This window comes from Miniopterus schreibersii (genome assembly GCF_964146895.1).
Source record: "Miniopterus schreibersii genome assembly, chromosome: 8".
Lineage (NCBI taxonomy): Eukaryota > Metazoa > Chordata > Mammalia > Chiroptera > Miniopteridae > Miniopterus > Miniopterus schreibersii.
In genome coordinates, this window is record NC_138109.1 from 54,068,777 (window position 1) to 54,085,788 (window position 17,012).

The 17,012-nt window shown below is 41.0% G+C and overlaps 1 protein-coding gene across 1 annotated transcript in view; it reads right to left on the reverse strand.

Annotated features, from left to right (window-relative positions):
- LPAR3 (lysophosphatidic acid receptor 3) overlaps positions 1 to 17,012 on the reverse strand; it is a 75,759-nt gene that overhangs the window by 45,591 nt on the left and 13,156 nt on the right. The window contains exon 2 of the mRNA XM_081144058.1: positions 5,351 to 6,107. Coding sequence (XP_081000184.1) covers positions 5,351 to 6,086 — 736 coding nt within the window. The 5' untranslated portion in view covers positions 6,087 to 6,107. The remainder of the gene's footprint in view (positions 1 to 5,350; positions 6,108 to 17,012) is intronic.

Sequence of the window (17,012 nt, forward strand, 5' to 3'; positions counted from 1 at the left end):
AATTATAGCTGAGTACAGGGTGCATCTAGGGGAGTGGCAGGAAAATAGGAAAACATCACCCCCACTTACCTTGCAGGATTTCCATGAGACCAGATGAGAACAATGTATTAAGACACTGAGAAGGACACGGTGTTGCAGAAATGTCATGTATGATTGTTAGGAGTGCTCTAGCAAGGCTCATTATGGTACTAATTTCACCCATTTCCTAGCATGAGAACTCCGAGTATTGTTTCTTCTGTGGCCACCGCCTTGCCTCCTTCCTCTCTCCCCTGGGAGAAGGCAGACAGGATTTAGGGTTCATCTAAGTGGAGAGGTGGGAGGGAAGAATGAGAAGAAAAACATCCAGCTCTTTGTTTCAATTACCACAAACCTTTAGAAAGTCCCTTAACTATAATGTCCCTCATATTTTAAAAGGGTTCAGTTCTTATTGGCAAAAAAGAAACCTTGACCCTAAAACCATGACTTTTTAAATCTTCTTGACCATAACCCATAGTAAGAAATATGCTTTATACCATAATCCATTACACACACACACACACGTTATAAAACAGTACTTAATACCTACTACATGCAATGCATTCAGATATTTTCTCTTTTATTTTATGTCATTTTAAAAAGTGTCAGTTACAGTCTCCTAATTGACTTCAGTACTTGCTAGCAGGTCACAACCTGCAGTCTGAAAAACACCACCCCAGGAGACAGGAAGGTTCATGGAAGATTTCATAAGTATGGTTCACAAATCCCTTCAACCTTTCTTTTCTTTTGTATTTCAAGACATTGCAAAATAGAAGCAAGTCAAGCCCATTTTCTGGGAAACAAGACATCCCTGTGTGCGCAGTTTGAATGGTGTGTTGTCTGACGGTAAATGAGAGGTTTCCACATGGGGTTTCTTGTGTGTTTGGTTGCTGCAGATGATTAAGCATGTTGACAAATAGAATTTCAAAACATAGGACTCTCTCCTGGCAGGGCTTTAGTGCCCTGTGGAAAGTAAGATCATATGTCCCCAGTATCTTTTCGATGAGAATATTCAATAAGCGCTTCTTTCACGTAAAAGGCCCATCACGCATCATAACCTGGTGTGAGCAAGCACTCTGCCTCAGGGCTGCTGAAATGGGAACATGATGACTATATGCCTTTCCAATCATGCACAGATTTAAAATTCACAGCACCGTCATCACTACTACCACCTCCCTCAGCAAGGAAAGAATCTGCACCCCATCCAGCCCTGCATGCTTCTGTGTCCAACCAAAATCCTAAAGCTGGAAAGAAACACAAAGGTCATCTGGTCTACCTCTCGCCTCCCAAAGAGGACAGCCAACTAAATTTTTCCAGCTCACAGCCGAACTATTTCCCTTTGTGCCACAACATGCATCTGTGCTCCACAGGGCTTTCTTCGTGGTACTGCAAAAGCTTTCGATGTTTCTACCATCACACTTTTAATTATACTTTTTCTCCTACTTAGAATGTTTCTCCCTCCTGCCCATACAAATCCCACACATTCTTTCAGATCACAACCCAAGCTCTCTAAGAAGCCTTTCCCAAACTCTACAGACCTATCTATCCCTTTCTCCTTCTCTGAAATGAGATTCAGCTCACTGAATTCATGCAACCTTTGCCTCTTAGATGCTGTTTGACAAACAGTTAATATATAGTCATTGACTTTCTAATATTTAAAAGGTGTGTTTAAAAGAATCTTTAATCTTAAACTAACTTTTCTTACAACATACATAGCAAGGAATAAATAGAAAGGTTTAGAATTTTATTATGAAGATATTTAAATCAAAAAATCATTATAGAAATAATCATTAAGCTATTAATTTCCATATACTCAGAACCAGTGACAACAATGATGGTAGATGCCAGCACTGTTGATTTTTCTGATATATTATCACATGGGAGATACCTGTCTCAGGCAACTGAATTCTTACATGTATCAGACAGAGCAACTAAGGGGCTTCCTCCCTGAGCCAATACTATGGTAGATGTTCTCATGGAAGCGGACTCTGTGCTTTGATGCACAGTCAATCCACGGAGACTGTGCTGGCTTTGGTTACTTTTTGTTATAATAGGATCATTGAATTTTATAACTTTGAAAGAGCTTAAAGATTATCTATTTAACAAAACAAAAAAAAAAGGTGAGCTAATGTGCCTCAGATCACCCTTGTAGAAAGTGACAGAGTTGGGGCTAAAACCCCAAATCTTCTGTTATCCAAAGAAATCAGGAACTAGAAGTCTAAAAACCTCAGACCACCTAGCTTTTCAGTTTCATTTCCCCTGTCCCCAAACTTCCTGTCTTCCAGGAGATCCCTCTGGCTCACCACTGAGCAGCTTCCCCACATCCTCAACACCAAACTGTCTTCCTCTCATCAATCAGTTCCCTGATGTTGTTCCATCTCAATGCCACAACTTCTCTTATCCTACCTGGCATTTCATTGTTTATTCCAGTTCTTCCCTTATCCAATACCTCACCTACCCAAACCACACAGCTGCTTTATTTTAAATCCTTCCATATGGTCCAGACATAGTTACATACGAAACCGAAGCTAGTGACCATGACTGCCTCACAGAGTCCGATTCTCTCCACCTGGGGTTACAGAAGCCTTCTCTATCTCATGCTATGTGTGAATATAATATGCTGAAAAAAAGAAAGTTTTCTCCTTCATCAGGCAAGTAATTTCTCAAGACATATAGCCAAGCAGACAATTATGTTTGCAAGTTAAGCAGGGAAAGTAGCAGAAATCATTCACACTACCAATAAATAACAAACTTTACTCTTTACCAAAAATATAGTCTCTAGCTCAAGAGCAGAAACATTGGTTACTGACCCTCCTTGTCTTATTCTTGTCTATGCTCTTGTCAAGGCACTCAGAGAAAAATGAGGTGGGTGGTCAAAGCAGGAGATAGGACAAAGATGAGACCAGCGAAAAATCCAAACCAATCCAAGTAGCTACAGGGTATGGTGTTAAACATGTGGACTCCAAAGGCCAACCGGCCAGTCTTGGTTCCACCAGTAACAGCCGAGTGACCCTGGGCATCCTGCTTGAACTCTACTCAGTTTCTCCATCTGGTAAATGGGGGGAACAGTAGTACCTACCTCACAGGGCTGCCATGAGCATTAACTAACATATGTAAAATACTTAGGACAATGTTTGACACATATGAAACAATACATAAATATCTGCTAACTAAAATGAATCCTGAGTTGGAAATTATTTTAACAATCATGCTGTGTGTCTGCTTATCTGCAAATCTTATCAGCAGTTTCAGGATTTACAGACATCATGATGGTTCCCATACCACACCGCAGACAGCCTACATCCCCTAATGTGGACTGTTTCTCGAGAATTCATTTTATAGTTCCTTTACATTGCGGCTTGAACAGAATATACTCCTGGTCTCTCCTGGGTCTCTCACTAACAGTCCCCACTGCTGTAGCCGCCACACATGGGGAGGAAAGGTCTCTGGACGTCGAAGACAAGGCCTGTGAAACCACAAAAGTTCCTGTCTGCACACACATTACAAATTCTACCTGTGACCCAAGACTGGAATTGGGGGACAGCAGACCCCCTACCATAGAGAAAACAAAATGAAGGGAATATTCTTTGCATCAAATGTGTCTTCTTGGTACAGGGCTCACGGGGGCAAAGCAAACTTCTCAGAAGCTGTCCTCAAGCCTCTCTTCACTTTCCTTCTTTATTTTGCTCGGCTTGGGCTCTTGGCTACACTAAATTCAGTCTCCTCAAGGTCACTAAAATACGACCGACCGCTCTACAGACCCCATAGGCTCATCGGATGCCGTCTCTCAGGGTTACCACTGCCCACACTGCCTTTCCTCCAGGGCTCCCAGCTCTTGGCTTCTGGGCCACCACACTCTCCTGGGATTTCCGGCTACTCCTTCTGGGCTCCCTTGCTGGCTGTTCCCTGCCTTCCCCTCCTCCTCGCATCAGTGTCCTAAGACTCATTCCTGGGTCCTCTTCTCTTCTCCATGACGAGCTCATCTGTTTTTGTGGCTTAAAATACCATTTCTTCCCTCAGTGACTCTCAAATATAGATCTCCAGCCCATACCTCCTTCTAACTCCTAATTCATACATGGAACTGCCTACTCAGTGATTCCACTGAAATGTCTAATAGGATCCTAAACTTAGCTTGTCCAAAACCAAACTCCTGACCTTAACCCCAAACCCCCCTCTTCTGTCTTCCCCATCTCAGTAAATAACACTCCCCACCACCCCTCTTCCTCGCACTTTCCTTCACACCTACCAGTTAGCAAATCTTATCAACTCTACCGTTAGAAACATCCAGAATATGACCACACTTCATCATCTCCAAACTGCCCTCTGGTCCCCAGCACTGTCATCCTTCCTAAGTACTGAAATACCCTTGCAAGAAATTCTCTCCCTCTCGCCCTTGCCCCACTATAGTATTTTCTCAAAACAGCAGCCAGAGAGAGGCCATTAAAACCTAAGTTGGATCATGCCACTCCTTTGTTCAAAAACTTCCAATGGTTTCTCATTTCACTCAGAGAAGCCAAAGTCTTTATGATAAGTGCATAACCCTCCATAATCTGAGTTATCTCATCCTACCCTCAGATCTCTGACCTCATCTCCTCCTGCTCTCCCCCTGCTCACTCCACTCCAGCCACACTGGCTCCTTCTGTTCAGGGCCCCTGAGGTTATTGCATCTTCTGCCTGGAACACCTTTCCCCAGACACCCATGTGCTTGGTTCTCTTGCCACCTTCACATCTCTGCTCAAAACTCATCCTCTAGCCCAGCCGGGCGTGGCTCAGTGGTTGAGCGTCGACCTAGGATCCAGGAGATCTCGAGGTTCGATTCTTGGTCAGGGCACATGCCCGGGCTGTGGGCTAGATCCCCAGTCGGGGGAGTGCAAGAAGAAGCCGATCAATGACTCTCTCATCATTGATGTTTCTATCTCTCTGTCTCCCTCTCAGTTCCTCTCTTGAAATCAATAAAGATATATTAAACAAAAAAAGTCATCCTCTAGCTAAAGCTATTCCTCACAGCACTTTTTAAAACTGCAAAGTATACCTGCCTAGCATTCATCTCCCTTCCTTGCTTTATTTTTTCCAATAAGATTCATCAACTTCGTATTTTATAAATTTCATAATAAAATGTATTATAGAATTACTTTGTTTCTCCCTATTAGAATACTTTATTTTCAAATTATTTTGTCTTCTTCCCCTACCAGAGTATAAGCTGGAGGCGGGTGGGGATTTATGTCTATTGTTTACTACTGCATCCCTACCACCTAGTAAGTGCTTTGTATATAACAGAAGCTCAATAAATACTTGCCGAGTGAATGGGAATAATGGCTCACTTGGTTCCTCTTACCTAAGACAGTCATCACTGTCTTCATGAGCTTCATGGGTGTCCTTCGGCGGCTGATGGAGCCACTGGTGTGTGGAGACAAGACGTTAGTTTTCCTCTTGACGTACATGTAGATGCGCAGGTACACCACGACCATGATGAAGAAGGCCACGAGGTTGGACACAGTCCAGAAAATGAGGTAACTCCTGCTGTAAATGGGGGCCAGGGAAGAGCAGGCGGAGATGTCACAGAGGCAATTCCAGCCTAGTGTGGGGACTGCCCCCATAAAAATGGCAATGGCCCAGACAAACAAAATGAGCAACGTCACCCTCTTTTTGGTCAGGTTGCTGTGGACCCGCATCCTCATGATTGACATGTGCCTCTCCACCGCAATCACCAGCAAATTGGTCAGGGAGGCGGTCAAGCTGGTGTCCAGAAGGCCCTGGCGGAGAAACCAGCGGTTGACGGTCAAAGTTCTTGAAACGGGGCCAGTGTTGAACATCAGGAAGACATAGGCAATTCCAGCAAAGAAATCAGCAGCGGCTAGGTTAGCCAGCAGGTAGTAGAAGGGGAAATGAAACTTTCTGTTTTTAATCACGGCTGCGATGACCAGAGAATTAGAAAAGAAAATAAACAGGCAGAAAAATGTTCCAACGCATAACACAATCACAAGCTTCGTTCCTGTCCAGTCATCGGCCGTGTCAGTGTTGCTCCTGTTATAAAAAAAGTCCATCTGCTTATCATAGTGACACTCATTCATTGTGGAGAAGAGCTGAACATCCTGGAAAATTAAAGAAGAAACAAATATCACTCTTTGCATAATCAATCAATAAACCACAAATTGCCACTGCAACCCCCTTGTCTGGCCAGCTCCTATCAATCTTTCTGATCCCTCGCTCCAGGACCCTAGCCCTGATCTCCTCCTATCATAGCATTTATCTCACATCGGTAATTGTCGTCTGTTTCCCAGGCTAGGTGGGAGCTCAGTGAGGGAGGGTATGTGTCATCATTATAACCTCTGGACCCATTTGCCCTGGCTGCCTCATGGCAGGTCTTTGCTGAATGCTGGCTGGCCAACTGGCTGAATAAATCAATGAAAAAACGATCATGGAGGCAGCAGTAAGTAAAACATTCTGAGCCCTGCAATATCCACTCTGCACTGGTAATGATTACAGCACAACATATTAATGCTTTCTCCTGGTGGTTTCCAGCTAATTTCTTATTTATGGGTTCTGTTCATTAATCAAAGGTAGGTTGGCAATGCCAGGCACATTCTTGCCAAGATAACGGGTGCTGAGTTACTTTTCACATGACCAAATGGCTTCCCCAAGAGATCAAGTTTCCTCCACTCTGATTCCACTCCTGATCCTGCTTTTGCCATCTTTTGGTTTCAAGCTACAGTGACAACACCCGCTTGTTAGGCATGGGGTGCCGGGCTGGACACTGCTCTCAATACTCCTTCCTAACCGCTTTTGCTTACTTCTTTATTATTCCCCTAATCCAAATCGTACCAATTGAATTTGTTTATTGGATTTTCTAACTCAATCACTTCGGGTTAGTTTCCTTTCCCAGACTCTCTTCAATGCACTAAGTAGTGGAAGAACAGGCCTCCATGGGCAAGGCTGAGCTCTGGAGTTTGGGCAGACATCCAAGGATACGAGAACATACCTGCCAAGCGAGGGCAAGTCCTCAGGACACATGCCTGAAAGTAGATCCCAAAGTGGGCATCAGGCAGACAGGGAAGATACTAATCTCAGGACAAGATCTCTCGGACCCCCAAAATGAGGGACTGTGGCCAAGGAGGGGTGGGCAGAGGCTCTAAGATTGCCCACCATCTATGTGTGGTGGGATGACCAGGTGCTCTGCCTCACAGGGTCTGGGTACAGCATGAAAGGTCCTGTTAAAGGGGCCAGGGGTTGAAGGCCAGGAAACCTAGCTCCCTCACAAGGGGTGAGGCTGCAGTTTATGCTGGAGATCCAGTAAACTCAGGCCCTGAGCAGTTCACTGCTGGGAACGAGTGGCTCTAACAGCAAAAGCTTAATAGAAATCCCCAGCTTTGAAGGTTCTTATAAATTCTGTAATCCAATACCACAGACAGAATCAGGACAAGCATATCAGATATCAATTTGAAGTAATACAGAACAGAAATGTATCTTAGGCAGTCTTCTTTTTTATTTATGTTTTAATGACATGATATTTTTAAGTGAATTAGACACATGCCTCTCTGTCATAGCAAATGGAAGGTAAGAATATCACTTTCTATGCTTAAAATAAACAACTGAGAGTGGTCTCAAGAGACAAATAATTCTAGTGCCTTTCAATTACAAGGAAAGGGGTCTCAATTTTAATAATAACAAAACAAAAATTACTCTCTTTCACAGAATTCACCAGTATTTAATTGCCAATATCAGATAACTCCATACAACAGGCCAATATAACTACACTTTCTTGTGATAATTTTCCCAAATTAAAAATATAGACGTATTTGATTATTTTAATAGCTTCCTAATATTCCAGTATATGAATATACCACACTATTTAACCAATCTTTAAATGCTAGACACTTAGGTTGTTTCCAATATTTTGCTTTTGTAAGCAAGGTTACATTTCTGTGCATTAATCTTTACATACTTGGCCAATTATTTCCTTGAGATTAATCCATAGACTTCAAGTTGATGAAGTAAAGGATGTAAATTTATTTAAAGGTTTCTGATACATATTGTCGAACTGCCCTTGAGAGAGATTGTATTTCTAATCTTACTAGCAGTAAATTAGAGCTGAATAAAAGATATTAATATAGTAAAATTCAATTTAAATATCCAAGGAGAAAATTCAGCTTTCAACAATATCAAAAGTATATAGAAATTCAAAAAAGAAATCACACGAGAAATTTTAATGATACAATTAATATGTGTCCTTTCACTAATGAAAAATAACATTTTATTTTGCTATATGCTCTAGATACCTAAGAGAAACACATTTCTCATTTAAAATTATATTATCCTTGATTAATTCATCTGCAAAATCAAGAGTAATATGTCAGAAAGTTGTTGGCATTATAATACTACCAAAAAAAGTTAAAATTTCTTAATTTCCTTTCTAAAGAGTGTTAACATTACAGTTTTGGTTCATAAATTTGATTGAATTTGTAATTATATGATGTCTTAAAACCTCAATGATTTTTACTTCAAAAATCTTCAAATTTAACTTTCCCCCATAAAAAGTAAAATGGCACATTCTTAGACATATTTTAACAAAAACTGTCTTGAGACTGAGTAGTTTTGTCCTACAAAGTAGAGAAATCATGATTAGCCAGCACTTCCACCACACAGCTCCCTACTTCTCAGCCTCGAATTCTACTTTAGGGCGAAATAAATAAGAGCAAAAAATGTTCACATAGGGAATTTGTAAAAAATATTCCACAGGATAGAAATTATGCAGCCATTAAAAATTACATTTACCATGAAGTTGTGGTTATATAAGAAAAAACATATGCTATTATTTTAATTACAAATAATTACACATGCATATACCTGTATACATATATTTGTATACATATATAGACACATATACACACATAAATATGTGTGATGTCTTAACTATTTTTTAAAGATGCAGAATAAAGATAAGAAAAAAATCTCAAAGTGTAATATTAAGATGGTGGGATTGTGGGTCATTTTTAAAAAATTCTTTCCAGAGTTTTCTGTTCCACATTTTCTGTAATAAATAAATAGACTTTTAAATGCTACTTTACAAATTCTGTCTAAGAAGCACACATACTACTTAATGAATACCTTTCTTTGACAACTACAGTCTGAAACATTAAAATTAATGTCCAAAGGAAAACCTCACACAGTTCATTATTACTACATTTATCAGCAAAGCACACTTTAGAGTTTTTCAGTACTAATGAAAATAAAATGGTTTTCTATTTAAAGTTTCACGTAACCAGAAAACCTTATATGCTGACAACTAACCAAATCAGGATATCATTTCCCCCAACTCTCCTATTAAACATTTCCTAACAAGATCACCCCAGAGCTCCAAAAATTAATAACTGGAAGTTTTGTGAATTAGTACTTTCGATTATTTTCTCTCTGCCATATGCTGCTAAACTTGCTGACGGTCCTCAGCATACTTCAACTACAGATCACCGTATTTTCTTACCTGGAAATTACCAAAAACTTTGGTGAACTCATAACAAATGATTGGATTTATCATCTCTTGACCCCTCCCAAACTTTAAAATATGACTCGTGATCCTAGCCTAAACATCCCCTTCAGAGAGATACCTTCTCTGACCACTTCAAAGCTATAAAACTCCTAAAGAAAACATAGGCAGTAAACTCTTTGACATTTCTCTTAGCAATATCTTTTTGGACATGTCTCCTCGGGCAAGGTCAATAAAAGAAAGATTAAATAATTGTGACTACATCAAAATAAAAAGTTTTGTACAGCAAAGAAAAGCATAAACAAAATGAAAAGACAATCTACAAAATGAGAGGAGATATTCACAAATGATAGATATCTAATAAGGAATCAATAACCAAAATATATAAGGAACTCATACAACTTAACACCAAAAAACCCAAACAATTCAAATAAAAAATGGGCAGAGAACCTGAAGAGGTATTTCTCCAAAGAGGACATACACATGGCCAACGGACGTATGAAAAGATACTCAGCATCGCTAATCATCAGGGAAATTCAAACCACAATGATATATCATCTCACATCTGTCAGAATGGCTATCATCGATAAACCAATAAATAACAAGCGCTGATGAGGATGTGGAGAGGGGAACCCTTGTGCGCTGTTGCTGGGGTTATAAACGGGTGCAGCCACTATGGAAAACAGTACAGAGATGACTCAAAAAATTAAAAATAGAGCTGCCACACAATCTAGCAATTCCATTTCTGGGTATTTACCCAAAGAAAGAAAAGAAAACAAAAACACTAATTCGAAATGATATATGCACCCCTGTATTCATTGCAACATTGCTAGTAATAGTCAAGATATGGAAGCAACCTAGATATCCATCAGTAGATGAATAAATAAAGAAGCAGGTTTACAGTTGTGAGTATGCAAGACACAGAGTTTATTCTTTTATAATTTATTAATTATAATATTTTCCATATGAACAATTATAAACCTACTTTTGCTTCACCCTGTATAAATAGAATGGAACTTATTCAGCAATAAAAAAGAATGAAATCTTACCATTCACGACAACATGGACGGACGTAGAGGGTATAGTGCTAAGTGAAATAAGTCAGACAGAGGAAGACAAATACCATATGATTTTACTTATATGCGGAACCTAAAAAATCAAAACAAATGCATAGATATTGAGAACAAGCTCATGGTGGACAAAAGGGAGAGGGTGAAAAGTAACCCCACAGCTCTCACGACCAGAGAGCCCTGTTATATCTTCACCAGAGCACCTATTGTCTGTTCCATATTTTCTTTTGTGTTTATACACTTATAGTCCATCCTCACCCTAGACCAGTTCTGCTCCAGGGGAGCGGGCACCATGCCTTTTATGCTCCTGTGGAGAGCATCAAGATTTGTGGAATGAATGAATGAATCTCCATCTGCACTATCTCCTCCCCCACTAAAATGAAAGGGTTCAATTAAATGCCTTAGCTGACTTACACGTCACCCACTAAATACGCCAACGAGTGAACTCCTTACCTATTAACTACGCTTTCTTGGGTCAGTTATTTACTATCTCTACTTCATTATTACTACTGTATTTTTAATTGCTAATATTTGAGTGATTACTTCGTGCCTAGTGTTGGACTAAGCATGTTGCATAGGTCATCTCATTTAATTCCCCCAGCAGGGACGTAGATGCTCTTAGCACAGTCACTTCGCAGATGGAAAAACTGATGCGGCCTTCCCTGAGGTCACACAACTAGTGCGTGGAAGACCCGATTCTACTCAGGCACACGTTTTTCTACAACACAACACCATCTCTCCACAGACAAAACATCAGACAGACCAAGCGTCATACTTAAAATAACTATAGAATTACCAAAACAGAATGACCCAATCAAATGACATTCAAAGACTGTCTTGCACTATTTTTTAAAAATTGGGCAATATGGGAGAAATAAGGGGGGGGGGGGACTACACCTGTAATACTTTCAACAACAATGATAATAAAAAAATTAAAAATAGCCTGGCCGAGCGTGGCTCAGCGGTTGAGCATCGACTTAGGATCCAGGCGATCAGGGTTTGATTCCTGGCCAGGGCACATGCCCAGGTTTCGGGTTAGCCGATCAATGACTCTCTCATCATTGATGTTTCTATCTCTCTCCCTCTCCTTTCTTCTCTCTGAGATCAATAAGGATATATTTTTTAAAAATTAAAAATAAAAATAAAAGAAATTAATAGATTAATATATGTAGATTGCTTAGAATAAAGCCTGAATTAGATGAAGTTTTAAAAAAATTGGGCATTCTAAATGGTCTTTGGGTTGTTTGTTTGTTTGTTTGTTTGTTTTGTTTGAATAGCCCTAAGAAGCACAGAAAAGTCACTTTTCTGTAAATATATTTTCAAATTTTATAATAGGCCACACAATATGGTCAATATCAAGACAACTTTAACTTCGCTAAACTTTTATCCTGCCAAATCCCAAGCGGTGTTGGTTTTCTTTTCTTTTATACTAATAGTATAAAGGGCTTGAATTGTTCTGATCCAGAAACAAGAGATGTTAAACTCTGGAGCTATTACCACAACTTGAAACTTCAGTAATTTAAGACTTCATAAAATGAAGGTTTGGAAAGTCTATATGTGGAATCCAAATGAAAACTTCATGAGCAAAGCTTTCATTTAGACTCTCCCAAACTTGATTCTCTAAAAAAATGTCCAGCCAGCCCATAATGTGGAAACAATTATGAAAATTAAGACATTTGAAAACCACTCAAACAGCTTTTATTTCTAGCTACATCTTACGAGACAAGTGGCTGCTGGCCCTTCAGCTGCCTTTCACTGCCACTCTCCTCTTCCTCCTAGGAAGAATGGGGGTGCAGCCCAACAAGGTCACTCGGTGCTAGGCATATTTTTTTTCCTTGTGGTCCACAAATGTAGACTAGTCCTCTCCGTTCTGGAAACCCCAGCCACACGGGAGTTGAAGGCTAGGTTAGTGGGCACGCTCACAGCCAGGAAAGAGACCACTCCTGCATAAAAGCAGCCATGTCTGCTCACTGAATTCTTTTTAATAATTCATGCTAATGGCAAAATCCAGGATAGCATGGGAGATTTAAACCCACATGACCCCTGAGGTTCATTTCAGCCATTAATCTCAGGGCCTTTGGTCTTACTGGTCCCTCTTCCCAGAAGCCTCTTCCCAAGATACCCAAAGGGCATGTGTCTCCACCTCATTCCTGCTCAAATGTCACTTTATCAGAGATCCCTTCCCTTCCACTCTCTAAAAGAGCGCCTCACCCCACCTTCCTGCGCTTTTGCCCTTTAGTGCTTTATTGTCCTCACAGCATTTCTCACTACCTGACCCTGTCTACTCGGGGAAAAGGTCCATCTCCCTGGGTGCTGAGGACATCAGGGATATTGTGTTGTTATGACGCATCCCCTGTACCTGGAATGATGCCCAGCACAGAGCAGGCACTCAGTAAACAATTGTTAAATGTAGAATAAAATGAAAAGTCCTGTGTACATGTGCCCACGTGCACCCTAACCGTTTACCCACACTGAGCAGTATTACTTTCTTCTACTGCACACTTTCTAATTTGGGTCTTACAACTCTTTCATTTCCCTCTAGAGATTTGGCGCCAAGCCCTGCTGGCTGAGATGGGTGAGGAGGGGCATTTGCCACCCTTGAACAGTGGCTTCATCAGAGCAAACAAGACAGGGTGATCTGAAGGGCAGTGCCACAGTGAGACCCCTCCCTTGTCAGTACACACATCAGAAACTATGGCTCCTCTTTGGAACAAAACTTCAAAAGAGAGGGGGACCCAATGGCTAAAACTAGAACAATTTAGGCAACAAAATCAAAGCATTATAACCCAAAGTATAAAATAAACATCCAAGAGTCCATAGTAATATAAGTAAATGAATGAATAAAATAATAAATAAGTGAGCCCGGCCAGTGTGGCTCAAAGGTTGAGCATCAACCTATGATCCAGGAGATCGAGGTTCAATTCCCAGTCAGGGCACATGCCCGGGTTGCGGGCTCGGTCCCCAGTAGGGGGCATGCAAGAGGCAGCCCATCAATGACTCTCTCTCATCACTGATGTTTCTATCTCTCTCTCCCCCTCTCTCTGAAATCAATCAAAACATATTTAAAAATAACAATAATAATAACAAGTAAGTGAGAAAGGAGAGGCAAATCTCCCCTGCAGAAAAACTCCAAATAAATGATGTAGCTACTGCACTCTAAAGGAGGGGAGCGTAACTCCCACTCCTTAAGTGTGGTCTGTGCACAGTGACTTCCCCCCAAGGAGGACAGTATGAAAAGGGGGGGGAGGAGAGAGTCACTTTTCAGTGGAGAAACTTGGCAAACACGACTTCAACAAGGTGCTCAAGGTCAACATCAACAATGGTAAGTCATGTGGCTAGTCTGTCATCTTAATAGAATATGTTAAGAACGGGACTTTACTCTGTTATCTTCCTCCCCAAACCCGTAACCCTGGCCGGATCATGAGAAAAACCTCAGACAAATCCCAATTCGGAGACAACCTACAAAATTCCTGACCCGGACTCCTCAAAACCCATCAGTCATCAAAATTAAGCAAAATCTGTGGTATTGTCGCAGCTCAGAGGAACCTAAGGAGACAAGACATCTGAATACAATATGTATCCTAGATCCTGGAACAGAAAAGGGACATTAGGTAAAAACTAAGGAAATCTGAATAAAGTATGGATGTAAGTTAATAATAATGTATCCACATTGGTTCATTAATTGTAACAAACGTACATTCATGTAAGATGTTAATAATAGGAGAAATTGTGTGCAGAAGTGGGGGTGTAATGTGGGAACTCTATACTATTTGCTCAATTTTTCTATAAATACAAAACTGTTCTATAAATAAATAATTTTTAAACTTTTTTTAAAAAGATGGGGTTGGGGAAGAAGATATTATCAACTCTACCATACTCCAGTAATTTTAAAATAAATAAAGCCTGTATGTCTCATAAGCAGTTACTTTACTCTTTGCTTTGGTAAAATACACAGAGGGGTAGCAATTTGTTTGAGATTCAGTTGAAAAGGATATTGTCTATAATCAGAGCATTGGAAGCCTCTGACATGACTGGGTAAAGCTCACATTTTCACTTTGGGGATGGCGAGTTTAGTGTAGGGGTGTTACAAATCCGCTCCCCTATCTTAACATGCTAGATCATTTCTCTTAAGAAAGCCAAACTCAACGTTGTGAAAGTTGCATTACTTTGTTTCTTAAGAACAAATGGTCGTCTCAGGCACAAAACTGTTCTGATTTAGATCCTCTGTTCTCTACAGAAAAACAGGTCTCCACAGCACACTCCACCTGACGGTAAGCACAGCAGCCACACAGAGAGGCAGACACACGTGGGGCGTGCTTGAGAAACAAGAAACTTCCATGCCTCAAGTCATCTTCAGCTCAGAAGTGGCGACACACAGGCAAACTGCACCTGAGCTTCTCGGAATAAACAGGTTCTGTGTCAGCGCACGTTGGCGAGCCCTTTAAGTGGGGAGGACAGCCCGCCGTGTGTCAGCTGGTTCAACCGCTGCTGCTTCTTTCCACTGAGTGGGTGGATCTACAGGAGGCCACGGTGTACACGCACAACTTCCACCCTGGGACTTGTTTAATAAACAACTATAATCAAGTTTATTGTTCCCTGGATGTCACTGATGACTAAGGGCTGCCTTAAACCTCTTGATTAAACAGGAAAGCAAACTTGAAAACACAGAGAACTAAACCAAATAAAAGAGGTGAGACCAAGATTTTATATGAGTGAGCAAATTCCTGGCTTAGTTTATCCAAATGTAACGTAAATCTTTCATTGTTTGCTTTCTCTATTATACAATTTCTCTTACTTTTTCATTGAATTTATTGGGGTAACAGTTAATAAAATTATATAGGTTTCTGTATATTGTATTGCGTGTTCACCACCCCAATTATGCAATTTTAATGTCATCTAATTCATTAGGCTAGAAAGATGACAGGTACATTTTTGTCCTCTGACCCTCTTAAAAGTAAAGGTGCTAATCAAAATGCTCAAAATTAATATGCATAATAACATAACTGCATAGGCTCTATAATATCCTTAGACTGTTGTGTAATCATATGCCAGTAGTTTTGAAGGAAGACAAAATGCCAAAATTTATAGAGATGGTCTTCTTGTACAAAGAATGTTGTCACTCAGTGAAACTGCATTTTGGGAAATTTCAAAGTGCTTGCTCACAGCAAATAACTCCCCATGAGAAGACAATTAGATTTCTTCATGTTGCAAAACTGACAACAGGCAAAATGTTGCTCCAAGCTGTTTGTGCTAACCTAACTGTGGTACCGCATCCCCTTGCTTACTCCATTTCATCTCCTGCCTCCAGTTCTGACAACGTTCAAGAGTCTCTCGCTCTACATGGTTTGTTCCAAATAACCCCCCCGTTACCAGCGACAGGTCAGTAGTGATCTGCAGTGACCCCTCCATGCTTCTGGACACCACACCAGCCCAGGTTAGTGCCTCACTAAATCCCGAAGCTCTGCACAGGAAAGGGAATCATATTTCCGAAGCGTGTGGCTGTAGTGGGAAACCGTTGTTTTAATCAAGGCTTCCGAGGTTGGAAAGGAGAGTGGTGCTATTGCTAAACAAGCGAGTCAGGGTCCGGGCAGGAATTCTGCACTGGCCAGAACGCAGGTTCATCACTAGAGCAGGGGGCTCACAGCCTCTTGCCTCCCTCTCTCACCCTGGGCCAGACTGGTAGCAAAATAGCACATGTGTGTAAAGACATCCAGGTCATGGAAACGCATGTAAAAGGCATGTGAGCGCTGTGTCTGATCTCACTGTTGGCCCCTCCAGCTCCACTCTCCATCCTTCCATCCGCTCTTTACCCTGCAGGCTTCTTCGCCTTCCAGCTCCTACCAATGAGAGGTACCAGTGAGAGGTATAGCTAGAGATCTGGAGGGCGGAGGCTGAGATAATGATTTCCCCGGCTCCCTCCCCGCCTGGTTGCTGTAGGTTGGCTGGGTTAGCTCCTGTCAGGTAGCCTCTCCTACTCCATTCCCCAGTCTTTCAGGTTAAGGGGAGTTCGCTCTTAACTGTTTCTAGCTCTGGGGCGCTGCAACTGCATCTTCTCTTGCTGGTTTACATGAATCTGCCCTCCCTCAGTTACCGAGTTACCATCCCCCACTCCAATGACCAGTTTGACTGGATCATCTCTTTCCTGTGGAACTCTGAGTAATACAGATGTCATTTAAAGCACATAGTAATAAAACAAAAAGCGTTATTTGCAAAGTTTTAATATGTTATGGATTTTCTTAAATCTTTCACTAAGATCTAAAACACATAACATTTTCTGGTTATAAACAGCAACTCTCAGAGAAGGAAAGTGGAAGAAATCCTCTGTCTGGCATGGACCAGTAGCACAATTCTTCTGATGTCCTCCATGTCCCCTTACACATACCAGAACCCTAGCAAATATCTCTACACATAGTGATTCACTAAATGAGTGACTTATAGGGGTTACA